Source organism: Giraffa tippelskirchi, chromosome 12 (genome assembly GCF_054371585.1).
Source record: "Giraffa tippelskirchi isolate mGirTip1 chromosome 12, T2T-mGirTip1v1.2.pri, whole genome shotgun sequence".
In the NCBI taxonomy this organism is placed as follows: Eukaryota; Metazoa; Chordata; class Mammalia; order Artiodactyla; family Giraffidae; genus Giraffa; species Giraffa tippelskirchi.
The window spans coordinates 45,254,613-45,273,499 of NC_137286.1; the positions used below are offsets into that span (position 1 = coordinate 45,254,613).

Here is an 18,887-nt window from a genome sequence, read left to right on the forward strand (position 1 = left end):
TGGCTCCAGCTGGGTGGAGAGCGATGGCCCAAGCTCCAGTTGCTCAGGGTGTCCTGAGGCCTCTGGTGGGGCCTAACTGAATCAAGATAGGCTTTGCTGGGAAGAACCTCACTGGAAATGCCATATCCCCCACCCCACCCCACCCCACCCCTGACACACACACACTGGCCCAGGCCCCTCTCCTGCCCCAGGTCTCCCTTGGGACAGGAAACCCCTGCCGGTGGTGGGGAGAGGAGCCAGGCCAGTTCCACCAGGATCCGTGCCTGAGAAGTAGGCCTCTCCTCGGGATATTTAATAGGAAATTTTATTCAAATAGAGGCTGGCGCCCGAGCCCTCCTTGGGGAATCCGGTGGGGTGGGAAAGGCCTAGACTAGCCTTCCCCCTTCCTCTTTGGGGCATCCCTGGCCTGCTGCTCGAATTGCCCGCCTGCCCTTCCTTAGGTTCTAGGCCCCCAGGCCCTCCCTGCCCACGGCAAAGCCTACAGCCCTTCCCTGTGCCAGTGCTCACCAAGCACCCTTGGGCTGTTCCACCAGGGCGCTGTGTGGGCCCTGGGGAGTGCCCAGCGCAAACTGCTCTCTTCTGGGCCATTCTTTCCCAGCCCCCTCCTCCCTTCCGTTTCCGTGGGCCAGTGTAGCCGGCTGAGGCAGCGGCCTGCGCTGGGCAGGGTGGGGGGCGGGCGTCAGGGCTCCTGCCCGCCCCTTCCCCTCGGCCGGCCCGCCCCGGGGCCTGGGCCAACTGAAACCACAGGAGGAGGAAGCGCCGAATCAGGAACTGGCCGGGGCGGTGTGGGGCCTGAGTGTAAGTCGGTCCTCGGCGGCCCGGGAGCAGCTGCCCACACTGGTAATGCCTGTACCGAGGCCCGGGAGGCGGCGGCCAACCTGGGAGGCGGTTGGACAGCAGGCAGGGGCCTGGCAGGCGATCAGAGAGAGGAACACAGGACAGGGTGGAGCAGGGGCCGCAGGAGCGTAGGGGCTGCGGGTGGGAGTGGGGGGGTGGCCGCCTGGGGTGCCTGCAGGGGCAGCCTTGGCCCTGTTGAGGGCCCAGTGTGCATCTTGCACCTGCGGCAGAAGCTGGGTGGAAGGATTCAGAAAGGCAGACTGTGGGAGGTTTCTGTTCCAGGCCTGGGGAGGAGACTGCCGGCATCAGGCCTCCACCTGGGACACGGGAAGCACCGACGGCTTTCCCAGGCCAGGTGGTGTTTCATACCCATTGCTGCATTCCAAGGGGACAGGCGTTTACCCTCTGCCTATCTGTGGCTCTTCAGCCCCTCACCTCCCTGTCCTGCCCCTCCGTCCGTCTCCAGCTACTTGCCCCCAGTGGTGGCCTCTCCTGTCTCCATCCCCAGGACCACACTATGGGCTTCTCTTCGGAGCTGTGCAGCCCCCAGGGCCACGGGGCCGTGCAGCAGATGCAGGAGGCCGAGCTCCGGCTGCTGGAGGGCATGAGGAAGTGGATGGCCCAGCGGGTCAAGAGCGACAGGGAATATGCCGGGCTGCTTCATCACATGTCGCTGCAGGACAGCGGGGGCCAGAGCCGGGGCATCGGCCCCCACAGCCCCATCAGTCAGGTGGGATTCTGGACTCCCCCCCTCTTCCCGCCCTCCACCAGCAAATTCCCATGGGTGCCTGGGTAGGTCCGCCTGCCCCTTCCATTTCCTGGAGCCCCGCGCTGGGGAGGGCTGGAGATTTGGCAAGCACATCTCAGAAGCGAGGTTCCCCACTCCCTGCTTTGCCTGCCCCTCCCCACTGCAGTCCTGGACAGAGCTCACCAGTCAGACGGAGGGCCTGAGCCGGGTCCTGAGGCAGCACGCGGAGGACCTGAACTCAGGGCCCCTGAGCAAGCTGAGCCTGCTGATCCGGGAGCGCCAGCAACTGCGCAAATCCTACAATGAGCAGTGGCAGCAGCTGCAGCAGGAGCTCACCAAGGTGGGTGGGCTTTTGTCCTCCCTGCCTACATCTTGAGCCTCAGGGGGCTGGTTTTGCAAGGAACCCATGGATTACCTGAAGAAGTGGAAGTGTCTGACCACAAGGCTGCCTCCAGAGCCGGCTCCAGCTTCCTTCCCTCCTTCCCGCCGCAGCTAGGACTGGCCTTTGGCGGGGGGGCCCCTCTGTGCTTTTTTCTGTCACCCTACTGTGTGCTAGGGCAGAGGAGCACAGGAAAGCGCAAGGATGAGTGATCCAGCCATTGCCTGGGAGGAGCTCAGGACTAAGGGAGGGTGCCCATCTCCTGCACTGCACCAGCTGGCCCTTGAGAGAGACAGAGAGAGGGATGGTGCTTGGCCATCTCCTCCCAGGGACCCAGAGACTCTACGAGGCAGCAGCGTGGTCCCCTGACTCGGAAGTTAAGGCCTGGGGCTGTGAGGTGGGCCTGCCCGCATTTGAATCCTGCCCAGCTTCTCTGTCTAGAGGCTGTTTGATAGGAGCTATTTACGTGGAGGCTTTAGCCTTCAATGTGCTGGGCAGCCTTCTGCACCACACCCCTTCTCCCAGAGCAAACCCCAGCCTTGCAGCGGCCCCACAGCGGCCCCTGGTGGCCAGTCTTCACCCACTGGTTCCTCTCTCCAGGAGATCACCTAATTCAGGTGTCAGCCTGCTTTTGTTGGCAGTGTAAGCAGAACACAGACTTGCCCATATGTTTGTCATACTATAGCTACTGAAGAGCTAGGGCTTCCCTGGTGGTTCAGTGGTAGAGAATCTGCCTGCCAATGCAGGAGACGCGGATTCTATCCCTGGGTTGGGAAGATCCCCTGGAGAAGGGAATGGCAACCCCCTCCAGTATTCTTGCCTGGAGAATCCCATGGACAGAGGAGCCTGGCAGGTTACAGTCCATGGGGGTCACAAAAGAGTCGGACATGACTTAGAGGCTAAACAACAACACTGAAGAGCTAAAATGGCAGAGCCAAGCAATTTTAACAGAGGCTGCACGGCCCATAAGCCTAAAATGTTTCCACTGTGGCCCTGAAGGAAAAGTCTCATCTAGTCTGTGTGCGCCGCTCTGTGGCAGATGAGGAAGCTGAGGTTCAGAGGAGAGGGGCGGAGTTTGTTCTGAGTGTCCTAGCACATCAGCAGGGAACTGGGGTCTTCATCCAATCTTGACCATCTGTTGTTCCTGCCACCAGGAACATAATTGGGGACCCAGTACAAAAGGAAAACACAGGGCTCCTTGTCAACAAATTATTAAGAATTTCAAGATGGCATCAACGGCATTCAGCCAAGCACAGGTCCTTCTAAGCATGGAGCTCTGCACAGCCCACACACACGCCTGCCACATGATACCACTCTAGGCCAAGGAGGGACACTTGTCGCCTGCCCAATCCGGCTCTCTGCCAACCCCAGAGCCTCCCTGTCCTCAGCCCACCTCCTCTGACCTTAATCTCAGCAACAATGGCTAAGTCCCAGGGGTCTCCAGGTCCTTCCTGCAGGAGGGGGTTGGAGCACTTGCCCACCTGGACCACAGGCCCTGTCCAGGGCTGCACCTTGGGCAGGAATCCTCCAGGGACCTGCTGAACCACACCAGTCCCTCCTCTCTCTCCAGAGTCACAGCCAGGACATTGAGAAGCTGAAGAGCCAATACCGAACCCTGGCAAGGGACAGTGCCCAGGCCCGGCGCAAGTACCAGGAGGCTGGCAAAGGTCCGAGGTTTCCCTCCCTGGGAAGGGTGGGGATTCAGCCCAGACCCGTCCACAGGTATCACGGGGGCGGCGGGCACCGCTTAGGCCTCTGCTCTGGGTAACCCTCACCTCCTTCCCCCGATCTGGCAGACAAGGAGCGTGATAAGGCCAAGGACAAGTATGTGCGCAGCCTGTGGAAGCTCTTTGCTCACCACAACCGCTATGTGCTGGGCGTGCGGGCGGCACAGTTGCATCATCAGCACCACCACCGGCTCATGCTGCCCAGCCTGCTTCAGTCCCTGCAAGACCTGCACCAGGAGATGGCCTGCATCCTGTGAGCCCACAGACCTACCCACCCCTGCTCCCACCTAACCCACCACAGCCCTGACGCCCAGAGGCAGCGTCCAGAAAACCCCACCCTGTGAAACTGATAGTCCTGTAATCGCGTGCAAACGAGCCCTGGGCCAGTCAATTGACATCCAAATTATATTATTCTGGGGCCCTTATTGCAGGGTTCTATTATGTGTATTGGAGAAGGCAATGGCACCCCACTCCAGTACTCTTGCCTGGAAAATCCCATGGACGGAGGAGCCTGGTAGGCTACAGTCCACGGGGTCGCTAAGAGTCGGATACGACTGAGCGACTTCACTTTCACTTTTCCCTTTCACGCACTGGAGAAGGAAATGGCAACCCACTCCAGCATTCTTGCCTGGAGAATCCCAGGGACGGCGGAGCCCGGTGGGCTGCCGTCTATGGGGTCGCACAGAGTCAGACACGACTGAAGCAACTTAGCAGCAGCAGCAGCAGCATGATGTGTATGGGCTCTTCCCTGGTGGCTCAAATGGTAAAGAATCTGCCTGCAATGCGGGAGACCTGGGTTTGATCCCTGGGTCAGGAAGATTCCCCTGGAGAAGGGAATGGCAACCCACTCCAGTATTCTTGCCTGGAGAATTCCATGGACAGGCCCCTCTGTCCATTGGGTCGCAGATGAGTCGGACGCGACTGAGTGATTAACACTTTCACTTTCATTATACGTATTGAACACCATACTAGGCTCTCCTGGGTAATCCAGCAGAGAACAGAGACCAAAATTCTGTCGTCTAGGATCATTCATTTGTGGAGAAAGAAAAGGAAATCGGCAAGTAAAGTTGAAAGCATGTTACAAGTGATAGATGCTATGGAGAAAAATAAGAAAAGAAAATGGGGATGCAGGGGGGCAGGGTAGGAGGTTATTGTTTTTTGGGGTTTTTTTTTATAAGATAGTTCTTTATATGTATTTGTTTTTTATTTTTACTTATTTATTTTTGGCTGCACTGGGTTTTCATTGTTGTGCAAAGGGCTTTCTCTAGTTGCAGCGATCAGGAGCTACTCTCTAGTTGTGCTGTGAGGGCTTTTCTCTTGTAGTGGAGCGCAGGCTCTAGAGCGTGAGCTTTAGTACTTGTAGCACACAGGAGTAGTCGCCCTGAGGCATGTGGGATCTTCCCAGAACAGGGATCAACCTGTGTCTCCTGCACTGGACCGCCAGGGAAGTCTAGGAGCTTACTGTTTTAAGGGGGATGGTCTGGGAAAGCCTCAATAGTGCAAGAGTGAACCAGGCAGATGTTTGGAGAAGGGCCATTCTAGAAAGAGGGAACCGCAGGCCTGAGCTGGGAGAATGCCTGAAATCAAGGAACAGCTAGGAAGCCAGTGTAGCCTGTGCAGAGTGCAGGAAGAACAGAGTCAGACAAGGGGCTGCAGGAGGATAATAGAGTGTCCGGCAGGCCATTGGGAGGACTTTGGCTCCAAGTGGACCAGAAGAGTGGCCGGATCTGAGCTGTCTTAATAAGGTCCGTCTGGCTGCTGAGTTAAGAACAGACTTCAGGGGGCAAGACAGGATTAGACCAGACAGGAGCCACTGCAGTGATCTGGACCATAGACCACGGCCACTTGACCCAGGCAGTAGCAAAGGAGGGAAGAAGTGATCAGGTCTCAGAAGTACTTTGAAAGTGGAGCCAGTGGAATTTCCTCATGGACTGGAAGCAGAGTGTGGATAAAACAGTCAAGGAGGCTCCAGGGGCTTGGCCCAGAGCCCCTGGGAGGCAGAGGACACATGGAAAAGGCAATGGGAGAAGCAGGGTTAGGGGACATCCGGAGGAGTTCCTTTTTCAGCTGGTGGAGTCTGGGTGTCTAAGAGATGTCCGACGGGACGTGTTGAGTAGGTGGATGGTTACATGAGACAACTGGAGCTCTGGGAGGTGTTGGGACTGGAGGTATCAATATGGGGTCAGCACAGCGATGGCTTCGGGGGTTATCAGAGCCCCTGGAGCCCCACCGTGGGGCTGACTGCCCAGAGCAGACACATTTGTAGCTCATATTTCCCAAGCATTTCCTCACACCACACACTCCACTCATATGCTCTCACTGGGGCCTTGTTATGACTTCCAGGAGATGCTAAGTGGCTTGCCTGTGGTCATTTGACTGGTCAATGATGGGTGAGGGGGGAATCTCACCCCATGGTGGGCCCAAATCCAGTGACACGGGCCCCAAGCTTCTAGCCTTGTCTGGCCTGAGGCTTCCCTGACCCAGGGTCTGGTCTGGGGGCAGGAAGGAGACCCTGCAGGAGTACCTGGAGATTAGCAGCCTGGTGCAAGACGAGGTGGTGACCATTCACCGGGAGATGGCCGCAGCAGTGGCCCGCATCCAGCCAGAGGCTGAGTACCAAGGCTTCCTGCAGCAGTATGGGTAAGCCCCTCCTCACGGGCGCCGGGCGCCAGGGCGGCTGGCCTGTCGGGCACTGACGGGCACTGTTGCTGCAGGTCCGCCCCTGACATCCCACCCTGTGTCACCTTTGACGAGTCACTGCTGGAGGAGACTGAGCTGCTGGAGCCTGGGGAGCTGCAGCTGAACGAACTGACAGTGGAGAGCGTGCAGCACACGTGTGTGGGGGCTTGGTTAGGGACCGAGGGGGGGCGGCAGATGCTGTCCATGCAGCGCTGTGGCCAGCCCGCCAGGCTTACTCAGCTTGGCAGGGAGGCAGCCGAGGGGCGCGGCTCTCACACTGCTCTTCCTCCGGGCGCAGGCTGACCTCGGTGACAGATGACCTGGCCGCGGCTACCCAGACGGTGCTCAGTCGGCAGGAGGCGGTCACTCAGCTGCAGCGAGAGCTCTGGAACGAGGAACAGACCACCCACCCCCGGGAGCGGTGAGTGGGGCCTGCTGACAGCTGCCTCCTGGTCCTCCCTGCCCTCCGTCCGGCCTGCCTGGCTCACCCCCGGCCTTCAGCCGCAGACCAAGCCCCCCTCTCTCCCCTCCATCACTGCCCGCCCCTGCCTGCAGGGTGCAGCTGCTGGGCAAGAAGCAGGCGCTGCAAGAGGCGCTGCAGGGGCTGCAGGTCGCGCTGTGCGGGCAGGCCAAGCTGCAGGCCCAGCAGGAGCTGCTGCAGGCCAAGCTGGAGCAGCTGGGCCCCGGCGAGCCCCCACCCGTCTTGCTCCTGCAGGACGACCGCCACTCCACCTCATCCTCGGTGAGCCGCCCACCGGCTGCCCCCGCGCCGCCAGCCCTGCCCGCCCACCCCTGGGGGCTGCGCGCCTCATTTTCACCCTCCCCCTCCCTCCCCAAGCCCGGCCACCTGCTGACGTCTGTCCCTGGCCTCAGGAGCAGGAGCGAGAAGGGGGAAGGACGCCCACCCTGGAGATCCTCAAGAGCCACATCTCTGGAATCTTCCGCCCCAAGTTCTCGGTGAGTGGATCCACACCTCTGCCCTTCCCTAAGGGGTGGGCCAGGCCAGGGCTCTCAGGGACGTCTCCCTAGGTCGCTCCTACCACTGTGTCCTGGGGTTTAGTTACTGGAGGCTCCTCCCAGGCCACTTTTACTGGGGTGCCCCTCTCTTCCCTGGGACTCCAGATCCTGTCACCCCTGCCCACCCCTTCCTCTCCATCGCCCACCTTGTGTGGCATGGTCACCCCAGGGCTTTCCCTGCTCCAGGAGTGGTTGCGGGCTGCAGCCTGGTGGACAAGGCAAAGCTTGATTTGAGATCAGCCAGCCTGGGCAAGTTTATTGCTGGCTCCGAGGGTTGCAGGCGGCTCTATGTAGCACTCTGGTGGTTTGTGAGGATGGGAGGCCTGTGAGAGGCAGACAGACAGAGACGCCCCCTCCCCCGCCCCACCAACTGACTGGCCTAGCAACTCCTCCTTGCCCCTCCCCTGTGCCTTTCCAGCTCCCCCCGCCGCTGCAGCTCGTTCCAGAGGTGCAGAAACCCCTGCATGAGCAGGTGTGGTACCACGGGGCCATCCCGCGGGCAGAGGTGGCTGAGCTCCTGACAAATTCCGGGGACTTCCTCGTCCGGGAGAGCCAGGGCAAGCAGGAGTACGTGCTGTCGGTGCTGTGGGACGGCCAGCCCCGGCACTTCATCATCCAGTCCGCTGACGTGAGTGGGGCCTGGACCCCAGCCTTCCCTTTCCTTCCCTCTCCTCCCCTCCCCTCCCCTTCCCTTCAGCAGGGAATGACCTTGAGGCTGTAGAAAGGAGCTACTATGTCTTAGACGCCTCCCCAGCAGAGCTGAAAGGGGCCACAGAGACTACCCAATCCCTGCAAAAACCAACAGAGGTTAAGCCTTCAGCGTGTATCCCCCCATAAGATGGGGGAGCAGGCTTGTCGTGCACCCTCAGGCCTCTGCCTCTCGCCTCAGGCTGGCCCTTTCTCCCCACTGCTCTTCCTTCCTCTCCTCTCTCACGGCTCAGTGACCCCCCGCCCCCAGCAATGGAGGCCGTTGACCTCAGGTCCCCCCGCCCCTGCAGAACCTGTACCGATTGGAAGGAGATGGTTTTCCCAGCATCCCCCTGCTCATCGACCACCTGCTGCGCTCCCAGCAGCCCCTCACCAAGAAGAGCGGCGTCGTCCTGAACAGGGCTGTGCCCAAGGTGAGCCTGCGGGAGGTGCTGGGGGCTGCGGGTTTAGGCTCACAAAGGATCCTAACACTGAGGGCTTTTCAGGTCCCCAGCAATACATATACATATGTGGGCTTCCCAGGTGGCACTAGCTGGGAAGAACCCACTTGCCAGTTCAGAAGACGTGAGAGATGCAGGTTCAATCCCTGGGTTGGGAAGATCCCCTAGTGAAGGAAATGGCAACCCACCCAGTATTCTTGCCTGGAAAAGTATTCTTGTCGTGGACAGAGGAGCCCAGTGGGGCTACAGTCCACAGAGTCGCTAAGAGTCAGACACAACTGTAAGCGACTTTAGCACCCACATACAGGATACATATTAATACATACAGGGAGCCCAGCCAGCCTCCTGCTAGGCTTAGAACATCAAGATCACCCCCGCTTCCTGAGCCTCATACACCAGGCTGGTGCTCACACACTCAGTGCCCCTGCCTGGTCCCCGAGACATCTAGGTGTGACTCTGGGTCCAATTCCCGTTTTACAGACCAACAAACCAAGATGCCAAGCAATGAAAGGCACAGCGTTGGTGGGGGGTGTTCAGTCCTTTGTAGGGCCCAGCACATGCGCCCACCACTGACTTCTGACCCCTCCAACCTCCTCCCTTCCTCAGGACAAGTGGGCACTAAGCCACGAGGACCTGGTGCTGGGCGAGCAGATCGGGCGGGTGAGTTGAGTGCGCTCTGCCAGCTCCTGGCTGCCTGCCTTTCCGTCCCCCAGCATCGCTTCCATCCGTCCGAGTCACACCAGCACCCTCACCTCCAGAGCTCTTTGGCCCCCGTGCCTCAATCTGATTCCCAACTTGGACACCTGTCCACTGTCCATCCGCTGCCATACACCGTCCTGCCAGAAACTGAGGGGAAAGTGCCTGCCCTGACAACTCCCCAGAGATGCTTCTGCTGCCAGCTCCGCACCCTACTCCCCTCACATGCACGCACATCACCCCCACCCACTCCCCACCTCAAGGAGGTGAGACACGCTCTATTCACGTGACCTATAAAATACCAGCTTGTGGCCTGGCAGGCCAGTGGTGAAGACTCCCTGCTCCCAATGTAGGGGGCACGAGTTTGATTCCTATTGGGGAACTAAGATCCTGCCTGCTGCCTGGCATGGCCAAAAATAAATAGATGAACAAATATAAATGAATATAAATACATACAATACGTTCTTAGGAAAGAAGTCACTATCCTAAAACTCAGAATGCTTTTCCAACCCAAGCAAAAGTGATTTTTGAACCCTCCATGTCACTTCTCAGTGACTGCAGTCAATCAGAGGTGACTTTCTCAGCCTGTCCCCCATGTCTGCTTGGCCCCCTGACCTGAGAGCCAGAATGAACAGGACTAAGTGCGGGGGAGCGCTGGGTCACGGGTGGGTAGGGACAGAGCGGGCTGTGCTCCTGGTTGCAGGAGAGGCCCACAGTCCAGGGAAGACAGGTAGGAACCCCAGACTGTTTCAGGGGAACTTTGGCGAAGTGTTCAGTGGACGCCTGCGAGCAGACAACACCCTGGTGGCAGTGAAATCTTGTCGCGAGACGCTCCCCCCTGACCTCAAGGCCAAGTTTCTGCAGGAAGCGAGGTGGGTGATAAAACACCCATCACTGTAGGTCCCCCGTATGACAGCTTTCCCAGCGCACAGCAGGACATTTGACCTCCAAAGGGCTTGACTTCTGCCGTGTTGTTTAATCCTCCTGGCCCCCCATAGCTTGGCGGGGTCCAGGCTCGGGGACCCACCCGAGGTCACACGGCCTGGTCAGCTGCTCTTCTCCTCTGCTGCCCATCTCCTGTCCTCCCTCAGGCCACCTGGCCTTCCCTTGGGCTCCTGGGGCTGGGGAGGCGAATGTGTAAAGCCCCTTCCACCCCTGACCAAGGCAGGAGCCTAAGCAGCACCCCCAACCCCTCAGGATCCTGAAGCAGTACAGCCACCCCAACATCGTGCGTCTCATTGGCGTCTGCACCCAAAAGCAGCCTATCTACATCGTCATGGAGCTTGTGCAGGGTGAGCAGAGGGGGCTGACCTCTGGGGGTGGGGCGCTCAGCCGGGCTAGGTCTCTCCCATCTCGAACCCCCAACCAACACCGCCCACTCCCAGGGGGAGACTTCCTGACCTTCCTTCGGACGGAGGGACCCCGCCTGCGGGTGAAGACACTGCTGCAGATGGTAGGGGACGCTGCCGCGGGCATGGAGTACCTGGAGAGCAAGTGCTGCATTCACCGGTGAGGGGGTGAGGGGTGGGCGTGGCAGGATGTCCCAGCACCCCTTCCCCATCCCTGCCCCTTCACCAGCAGGCACCAGCTCCAGAGGTGGGGTGTGCCTCTAAAGGACCAGGCATCATCACGGGGGCAGCTCTGGCCTGTGGCTGTGTCGAGCGTGCCCTGGCCAGGCAGTTGGCAGGTGCCGCATGGACATTGGCCACATGAGCCCCGTGTCCTGCTTTGCCCAGGGACCTGGCTGCTCGGAACTGCCTGGTGACAGAGAAGAATGTCCTGAAGATCAGCGACTTCGGGATGTCCAGGGAGGAAGCCGACGGGATCTACGCAGCCTCGGGGGGTCTCAGACAAGTCCCCGTGAAGTGGACCGCACCGGAGGCCCTTAACTACGGTACCTGGGCCTGATCCACGCTGGCCGCAAGGCCCGAGGCCGGGCACGGGTGCCGCCGCCTGCCCCTCTCTGGCTGGTGGGCACGGCCCACTCACGCTGCCTCACCTCCTCGCAGGCCGCTACTCCTCCGAGAGCGATGTGTGGAGCTTTGGCATCTTGCTCTGGGAGACCTTCAGCCTGGGGGCCTCCCCCTACCCCAACCTCAGCAATCAGCAGACCCGGGAGTTCGTGGAAAAGGGTAAGGGAACCCGGTTGCCTGACAGCGGTCCCAGAGCCAGGCCCTCTTCCTGGCACTCCAGCTAGACTCTTCCAGGTCTCCTAATTGTCTATCCTCCCCACTGGGGCACAGTAAGGACAATCCTTGAGGTACCATCCAGGGAATCCCTGTTATGTGCCAGGCTATACCTTTATTTCATTTACTCGTTTTTGAAAATTTTTATTTATTTAATTATTTTTGGCTGCTCTGGGTCTTCATGGCTGTGTGGGCTTTTCTCTAGTTGCAGTGAGCGGGAGCTACTCTGCAGTTGCAGTGCTTGGGCTTCTCATTGTGGTGGCTTCTCTTGTTGTGGAGCACGGGCTCTAGGCACGCAGGCTTCAGTAGCTGCAGCTCCCAGGCTCTAGAGCACAGGCTCAGTAGTTGTGGCACACAGGCTTAGTTGCTCTGCAGCATGTGGGATTTTCCCGGACCAGGGATTGAACCCATGTCTCCTGCTTTGGCAGGTGATTCTTTGCCACTGAGCCACCAGGGAAGCCCTTCATTTACTCTTTATAACATGTGAGGTCAGGACTAAAAGGTCCCTTTTACAGAAGAAAATGGAGGTTTCACAGGAGTCACACAGCTAGCTCGCGGTGACTTGAGATTAGAATCTCTGTTTCTGGGAAAGAACAGGGGGCTCCTGCTGCAAGAAAAAAAAGGAGAACTTTGCAGCTTAAGCAGTTCCCATTGCTTCTGGCATGTCCCCAGGGGCTGCCAGGGGCCCTCAGACCCCCTCCTTATGCCTGATGTGCTGTGCTTGTCCTCACAGGGGGCCGCCTGCCCTGCCCTGAGCTGTGCCCCGACGCTGTGTTCAGACTCATGGAGCAGTGCTGGGCCTACGAGCCAGGGCAGCGGCCCACCTTCAGCATCATCTACCAGGAGTTACAGAGCATCCGAAAGCGGCATCGGTGAAGCTGGGCCTCACTGCTCAAGCCAGCGGCCCCTTTGGGCAAGATTATACCTCCTCAATGGGGCTCCAGCTCACCCTGTTGGACAGCTCTTCATTGTCCTGGACTCCAGCCTCCGGATTCTATGCTGCAGGCAGGGCTGCAGCTCCCGGCCTGCCCTGCATCCCTGCTCCTTCCAGAGCTTCCTCTTCCAGGCAGAAATAATAAACCCATTTGTGCTCATCAGGTGCTCTCAGCATGTGCAGTCCTCTGGAGGGCAGGTCTTAGGAGGACCAGAGGGCCTGTACCATGGCCATGGGGAAAGAGGAGGATGGGCAGCATTCCCAGGGCAGAACTGACGTGGTGTGGTTGGTAGCCATTGGATGTGAGACTTGGGGAGGAGGGAGAGAAACCAGGACGATGTGCGGGCTTCAGACCAGATGGAGGTGTTATTTCTGAATTAGGAGCCCAGGCAGAGGATCAGAGCCATGGGAAGGATGGCGAGTTAGGAGAAGCATTTGAGGGGCCTGTGGGGATCTAAGTGTGACATGTTAGTCTGGCAGCTCAGAGGGAAGTATAGGCTGGCAGCTGAGGTTTGAAAGTGAAAGTGAAAGTTGCTCAGTCATATCCAACTCTTTGCAAACCCATGAACTATACAGTTCATGGAATTCTCCAGGCCAGAATACTGGAGTGGGTAGCCTTTCCCTTCTCCAGGGGATCTTCCCAACCCAGGGATTGAACCCAGGTCTCCCAAATTGCAGGCGGATTCTTTACCAGCTGAGCCACAAGGGAAGTCGTTAGCTTATAAATGTTTACAGACCCTGAGTCCATGTCCCACAGTCACATGAGATACAGGAGGGAAGAGGAGAGTGTCAGGGAAAGTTGGAGCTCCATCCAGAGCGGATGGAGTGGCCGGAGAGAAAGAAAATGCTTCGCATCGCTCAAGCCAAGTTTACCGAGCAATGAGGGGCCCTCACTTCCTCCCTTAAGTCCCCCTGAAACCTAAAAGATTATCTGAAACTTTTCTAGCAGCAAAGGTGAAGGTCAAAAAGACAAAGAGGGACTTTTCTGGTGGTCCAGCAGTCAAGACTCTGTGCTTCTACTGAAGTAGGGTTCAATGGTTGAGGAACTAAGATCCTGCATGTTGTGCAGTGCAGCCAAAAAAAAAAAAAGAAGTATATACAGACTGAAAAACAGAAACTAGGAAGACTTTTAGCTCCAAAGGACAAAGCAGGAAGAATCTTGAGGTAAAAATGACTGTCTTTCAAGTAAGTTCAAGAAGCTGTTGATACCTACTTTCAAAGAGATGAAAGGTGAAAGGCCTAATACTTGTTTAAACAAGAGGAAATCGAGTTAGAGGGTGACTAAGTGAAAACTCAAACTGTGTCTCCATTAGAAGTGGTGAAAAGTGGAACTGAAGAACTTCTGTTTCAGGGTAGGATGTGGTAGCTCCCCACAGCCCCCACACCCATTGCAACAATGAAGAGCAAACGTCAGATGAAGGTAATAGTTTTTAAAGACAATGGCAAGTAGTGTTAAGAAATAAAGACCATATGAATTAAAATTTCAAGGAGGAGAAAGCCCCTCCAAGGTGAACTGATGATGCACAGTTATTCTCTTCCCTGAGACATTTGCTGATTTGGGACATCTCTGATGATCAGAATTAAGAGGTGCTGTTGGGGAGCAGGGGAAGAAATGGTGCTTACAGGGACTGTGCTATGGATTGGCACCTAGACGAACCCCAAACGCGAAGCCAGTTTCCCCCATGGAACATTCGCTGAATTCTGGAGCAGTGTGGGCAACCAGGCAGGGGCTGGGCTGGAAAGGCAGAGGTTTAGAAGGAGGGGCGCTGAAACAAACAAACTGGTCTCTCCCTCAAGATACTGGCCAGGTTTTGAAACTGTGGGTGGCTAAAGAGCTAACTTTAAAATCTCTTTAGAGCAGAATTTGAAAGATTTGGAGAGACAGAGACTGGCTAGGCTTTCCCAGATCTGAGGTTTATCAGAACTGTAACTCTGCCCCAACTCAGCTCAATGCTTGATCACATCAAGGTAACTAGCTCCTCTGGGAACCCTGGGAGAGAAGTTGGGGAAAGGAATGACATCATATTTTACCCTTCTTTTATACCCAAAATGCAACATATGATAAACATTATAAAACATGCAAAAAGGAAGAAAAATGGGACCAATATACAGGAGAAAAAATAAACAATAGAAGCAGACCCACAGATGATCCAGATATTGGAGCTGGCAGGTAAGGATTTCAAAATAACTATGCCTAATATGTTAAACAGAGAAAAAAGTGGACAAAATAGATGCAAATATAGAGAATTTCAACAGGGTTGGAATCTATTTTAAAAGAATCAAAGGAGCAGGTAGAACTGAAAAATGTCATCTCTGAAATTACAAATTCTAAAAAGTCAGAACTAAAGGATAAAGTCACATACAGACTAAACACACAGTCCCAGGATTCGTTCCCTAACCAAAAGACAGTTAGTGAGTGAACTTAAAGTCAGATTTATAGCGTCTAAACTAAAAAAGGGCTTCCCTGGTGGCTCAGATGGTAAAGAATCTGCCTGTAATGCAGGAGACGTGGGTTTGATCCCTGGGTCAGGAAGATTCCCTGGAGAAAGGAATGGCAACCCTCTCTAGTATTCTTGCCTGGAGAATCCCATGGACAGAGGAGCCTGGAGCGCTACAGTCCATGGGGTTGCAAAGAGTCCAACATGACTAAGCAACTAATAGTTTCACTTTTAAACTAAAACAGAGAGAAGAAGAAATAGAAATAGCCTAAGAAGCACATGAGACTCCAATGTAACTGAAGTTCCAAAAGGAGAGAGAGGAGCTAGAACCAGAGTAAACTTGGGATCACCCAAATGTCTATATAGCAATAAAAAAGAACAAACCAGAAGTATATGCACCACACACTGATGAATCTCAAAGACAGGTTGAGTAAAGAAACTCTGCGTGAAGCAGTGCTTGTGATTCCATTTCAGGAAGTTCAAGCACAGGCAAAACTAAGCTATAGAGAAATGAAAACAGTGGTTGTCTGAGGGGTACCAACAAGGTGGTCAGCATGTAGGGAAACAGCACTGCCTTGATGTCCTTATAACCTGGCATGTCTCTACATTGACCACGTGGGCAAGGTTTGTGCATGGCGACTGGAGTCTTGACAGAATATACCACTATTATTCTTGGAGCGGAGAAGGCAATGGCACCCCACTCCAGTACTCTTGCCTGGAAAATCCCATGGATGGAGGAGCCTGGTAGGCTACAGTCCATGGGGTCGTTAAGAGTCCGACACGGCTGAGCAACTTCACTTTCACTTTTCCCTTTCATACACGGGAGAAAGAAATGGCAACCCACTCCAGTATTCTTGCCTGGAGAATCCCAGGGATGGCGGAGCCTGGTGGGCTGCTGTCTATGGGGTCGCACAGAGTCGGACACGACTGAAGCGACTTAGCAGCGGCAGCAGCAGCATTCTGGAGCAACAGGACATAGCAGCCTAGAGAGGAGCCTTCCTATATTGTGGGAGACCATTTTTCATCCATCTTTCTAGTTTCATTTGAGTACAGACTTCCCATCTGGCCCCCTCCCCTTGTGAAGTAAGGCCCAAGGCCCTACAACTGCTTGGCCATAGTTTAGAGTTGGCTCCGTAGCTGCAGAGTGGCCTACCACCATGCCTCCTGTCATCTGTCCCTCCAGTTCAGTGTCAGCCTATAGCACTAGGGAGGTGAGACCTTGACACCATGCTGGTCATGCTTTTGCTCTCGGTGTGAGTAATGAGCTGTCTGGATCCTCAGACAACCACTGTTTTCATTTCTCTATAGCTTAGTTTGTGCACACCGGAGTTCTAGCCCACACTTGACCTGACAGCCCACGGAGCCCTGTCTTTGTTTCGCAAAGGGGATGTGACCTTTTCGGCCCCACGCTGAGTGCCAATGTGGCCGAGTAGTCACTTCCTTTTAGTCCGCTGTGACCTCAGTCTGGATTCATTATGGAGACATGCATACCCAGACGATGAAATGTGTGTTCTTAGTTTCTCAGTCATGTCCGACTCTCTGCGACCCTTTGGACTGTAGCCCACCAGGCTCCTCTATCCATGGGGTTTTTCAGGCAAGAATATTGGAGTGGGTTGCCATGCCCTCCTCCAGGATATCTTCCTGACTCAGGGATTGAACCTTACTGTCCTGTGTCTCCTGCATTGCAGGCAGATGGTAGTTTACCTGCTGATTCATCAGGAAAGCCCTAATCTTTTAGTATTACACATAGTTTTGAAAGCTGTCTCAAATCTTTCAGGGAGTGAAGTTGTATACTCCTAAATATGTTAATTAGTTGTTCCACAGAAACTCTTTTTGTATGGCAGATTTTCCTATCCATTAATTAAAAAAAACTGGTAAAATGTAGATGATGAAATTGCCACCCCAAATTCAGATCGAACGTTTGCTCAACCCTGGCAGCCTAAGGCTGAAACCAAATCTTCTCTTGCCCTTGGGGATGTCTGGGAAACTCTTCAGCTACCGTGCAATCATTTTCCCAGAATGGAAATCTCAGCAAAGGTCAAGGTAACACACTACAGGCCAGGGTAGGGAGAGAAACCTGCCATAAGGCTGTGTTGGTTTGGCGATTATACAAGGGGTCCCAAAAGAGGAAAGTGATAGTCTTTCCATGGAGACAAACTCTTCTGTTTTTTTTTTGTTTGTTTTTGTTTTTGAATATTTAGTTATTCATTTGGCTGCAGCATGAGGGGTCTTAGTCGCTCCACAGCACATGGGAACCCTAACCCATGATCCATGTATTGCAAGGCAGAATCTCAACCCCTGGACCACCAGGACCTCTGAAAACTCTCTCTTGTTGTTGGGCTCTGAGAGGACAGACCTTGCTAATGTCTTTTTAAACATTCCATTATACCCAAATAATGAAAATCCGCTTGTCTTTGTTGGCTTGGGTTACAATACACCTTTTCAGTGCTGTCACAGGTCTACCTGAATTCCCCTGTGATTTGCCACCAGTGGATAGACCAAAACATGGAGTAGCCTGGAATCCCATTACAAGCACCTTGGTATTATTCTATCAATGACATCCTAATTAGAAAAACGAACTAGTTCAAACTGCCCTAGACAGGATAGCCCAATACTTACCCAAGGCAGGAACATGTGGTAGTTTCTCTTGCTGCAGAGCACGGGCTCTAGGATGCGCAGGCTTCAGTAGTTGTGGTGCACAGGCTTAGTTGCCCCGAAGCATGTGGAATCTTCCCAGACCAGGGATGCAATGAGTGCCCCCTGCACTGGCAGGCAGACTCTTAACCACTGGACCACCAGGGAAGTCCTAACTCTATCTCTTGACTCATAAACAGGGAGAGTCTAAGGTTGATACCCAGTAGCATCTGGGATACAGTGGTTTGGCTACAGATAAGGAGACTGGCTATGGTCTAACCCACAAGTGGGTCTGATCATCCTGCTGGGACACATAGCTGTGGTCACTCTCAACTTATGTTGCCTAAGATAAATAGGCAGCAAGTTCCTATTGGTGCAAGCTCCCACAAGTGCAATGAATCGGACTACCTTATGGGGTGACTGATGCTCCTGAAAAGAATTCTTTGCTGGATACATGAAAGGTCGGGGTGGTGGAAGGTAGACTGTTTAGAAATGGCTCTGATAAACTGCCCTGACGACTTTGCCACAGGAGGCAAGGCTTGACCACTGTCCAATCTGAGTCTTGTTGGAACACACTATGATTCCTCCTGGAACAGGGGGAGATAAGCAGCTTGGTGAAGAGCCACATTCTTCTGGGAGATTCCACAAAGCCATTTCTCATCCCTTTGCCTAGTTTCAGTGAAGTGTAGGCCTTTCCACCTTGCCCCACCCTTCTCCCACCACTTAAGAGTGTAGCGGCAGATCATAAAATTGTCTGATTGCAGCTGAGTTATTAATAGTTGGCTTCTCAGATGCAGAGAGACCTACCATCAAGCTCCCTGTCATCTGGTCCCTCCGGTTCAGTGTCATCCTGTGGCTGGGGAAAGCTGGCACCAGGCTGGCCTTGCTTTTGCTGTCTGTGTGAGTAATAGCGGTCTGGATCCATCGGGGCTTATCATCTCCTTACTAGCTGGATCTCCTGGAAGTATGGTAGACACATCTCGCTAGGTGTATGCAGAGATTTGTGCACAATGATCTGTGGCCCTGTTAGCTACCATGCTGCACTTAGGGAATGTTTGACCTTTTAAAAAAATTATTTATTTATTTTTGGCTGCTCTGGGTCTCGGTTGCTGCACTCGGGATTTCTCTAGCTGCGGCAAGCAGGGCCTACTCTCTTGTTGCCAAACACAGGCTCTAGGTCCTTTGGGCTTCATTAGTTGTAGCTCATGGGTTCAGTAATTGTGGCACACAGGCTTAGTTGCCCTGCAGCATGTGCTCTGCGGAATCCTCCAGAACCAGGGACCGAATCCATGTCCCTGCATTGGCAGGCAGCTTTTTAACCACTGGACCTCCAAGGAAGTCCTTGACCTCTTGAGAGAGGGGGAACCTTTGGGAGTGATGACAAAGTTCTGTGTTTTGATCTGAGTGATGATTAAACCTATATATTCCTTCATACCTGAGTTTTAAACTCATCAAACAGTATAC

At 54.9% G+C, this 18,887-nt stretch overlaps 1 protein-coding gene across 4 annotated transcripts; it reads left to right on the forward strand.

Moving 5' to 3' along the window:
• Positions 1–745: 745 nt before the first annotated feature.
• On the forward strand, positions 746–12,514 carry FES (FES proto-oncogene, tyrosine kinase). 4 transcript variants are annotated; one of them, XM_081546994.1, is made up of 19 exons: positions 746–798; positions 1,346–1,567; positions 1,752–1,925; positions 3,535–3,631; positions 3,761–3,944; positions 6,194–6,331; positions 6,406–6,525; positions 6,669–6,791; positions 6,926–7,112; positions 7,244–7,327; positions 7,806–8,015; positions 8,386–8,508; positions 9,142–9,195; positions 9,985–10,103; positions 10,429–10,523; positions 10,617–10,740; positions 10,968–11,125; positions 11,241–11,363; positions 12,151–12,514. In XM_081546994.1, exons 2-19 carry the CDS (start codon positions 1,355–1,357, stop codon positions 12,291–12,293), a joined length of 2,469 nt encoding a protein of 822 aa, XP_081403120.1. In that variant the 5' UTR covers positions 746–798; positions 1,346–1,354; the 3' UTR covers positions 12,294–12,514. The 4 variants fall into 4 exon arrangements, with proteins under 4 accessions (XP_081403120.1, XP_081403122.1, XP_081403121.1 ...); XM_081546995.1 differs by having other exon boundaries at positions 774–840; positions 1,304–1,567; XM_081546993.1 differs by having other exon boundaries at positions 774–840.
• The last annotated feature ends 6,373 nt before the right edge of the window (positions 12,515–18,887 follow it).

Coding starts and splice junctions, on each gene's coding strand:
- FES (XM_081546994.1), top strand. CDS start 1,355: ATGGGCTTCTCTTCGGAGCTGTGCAGCCCCCAGGGCCACGGGGCCGTG. Junction 3,945..6,193: donor CAGGAGATGGCCTGCATCCT/GTGAGCCCACAG, acceptor GTCTGGGGGCAG/GAAGGAGACCCTGCAGGAGT. Junction 10,741..10,967: donor AGCAAGTGCTGCATTCACCG/GTGAGGGGGTGA, acceptor TGCTTTGCCCAG/GGACCTGGCTGCTCGGAACT.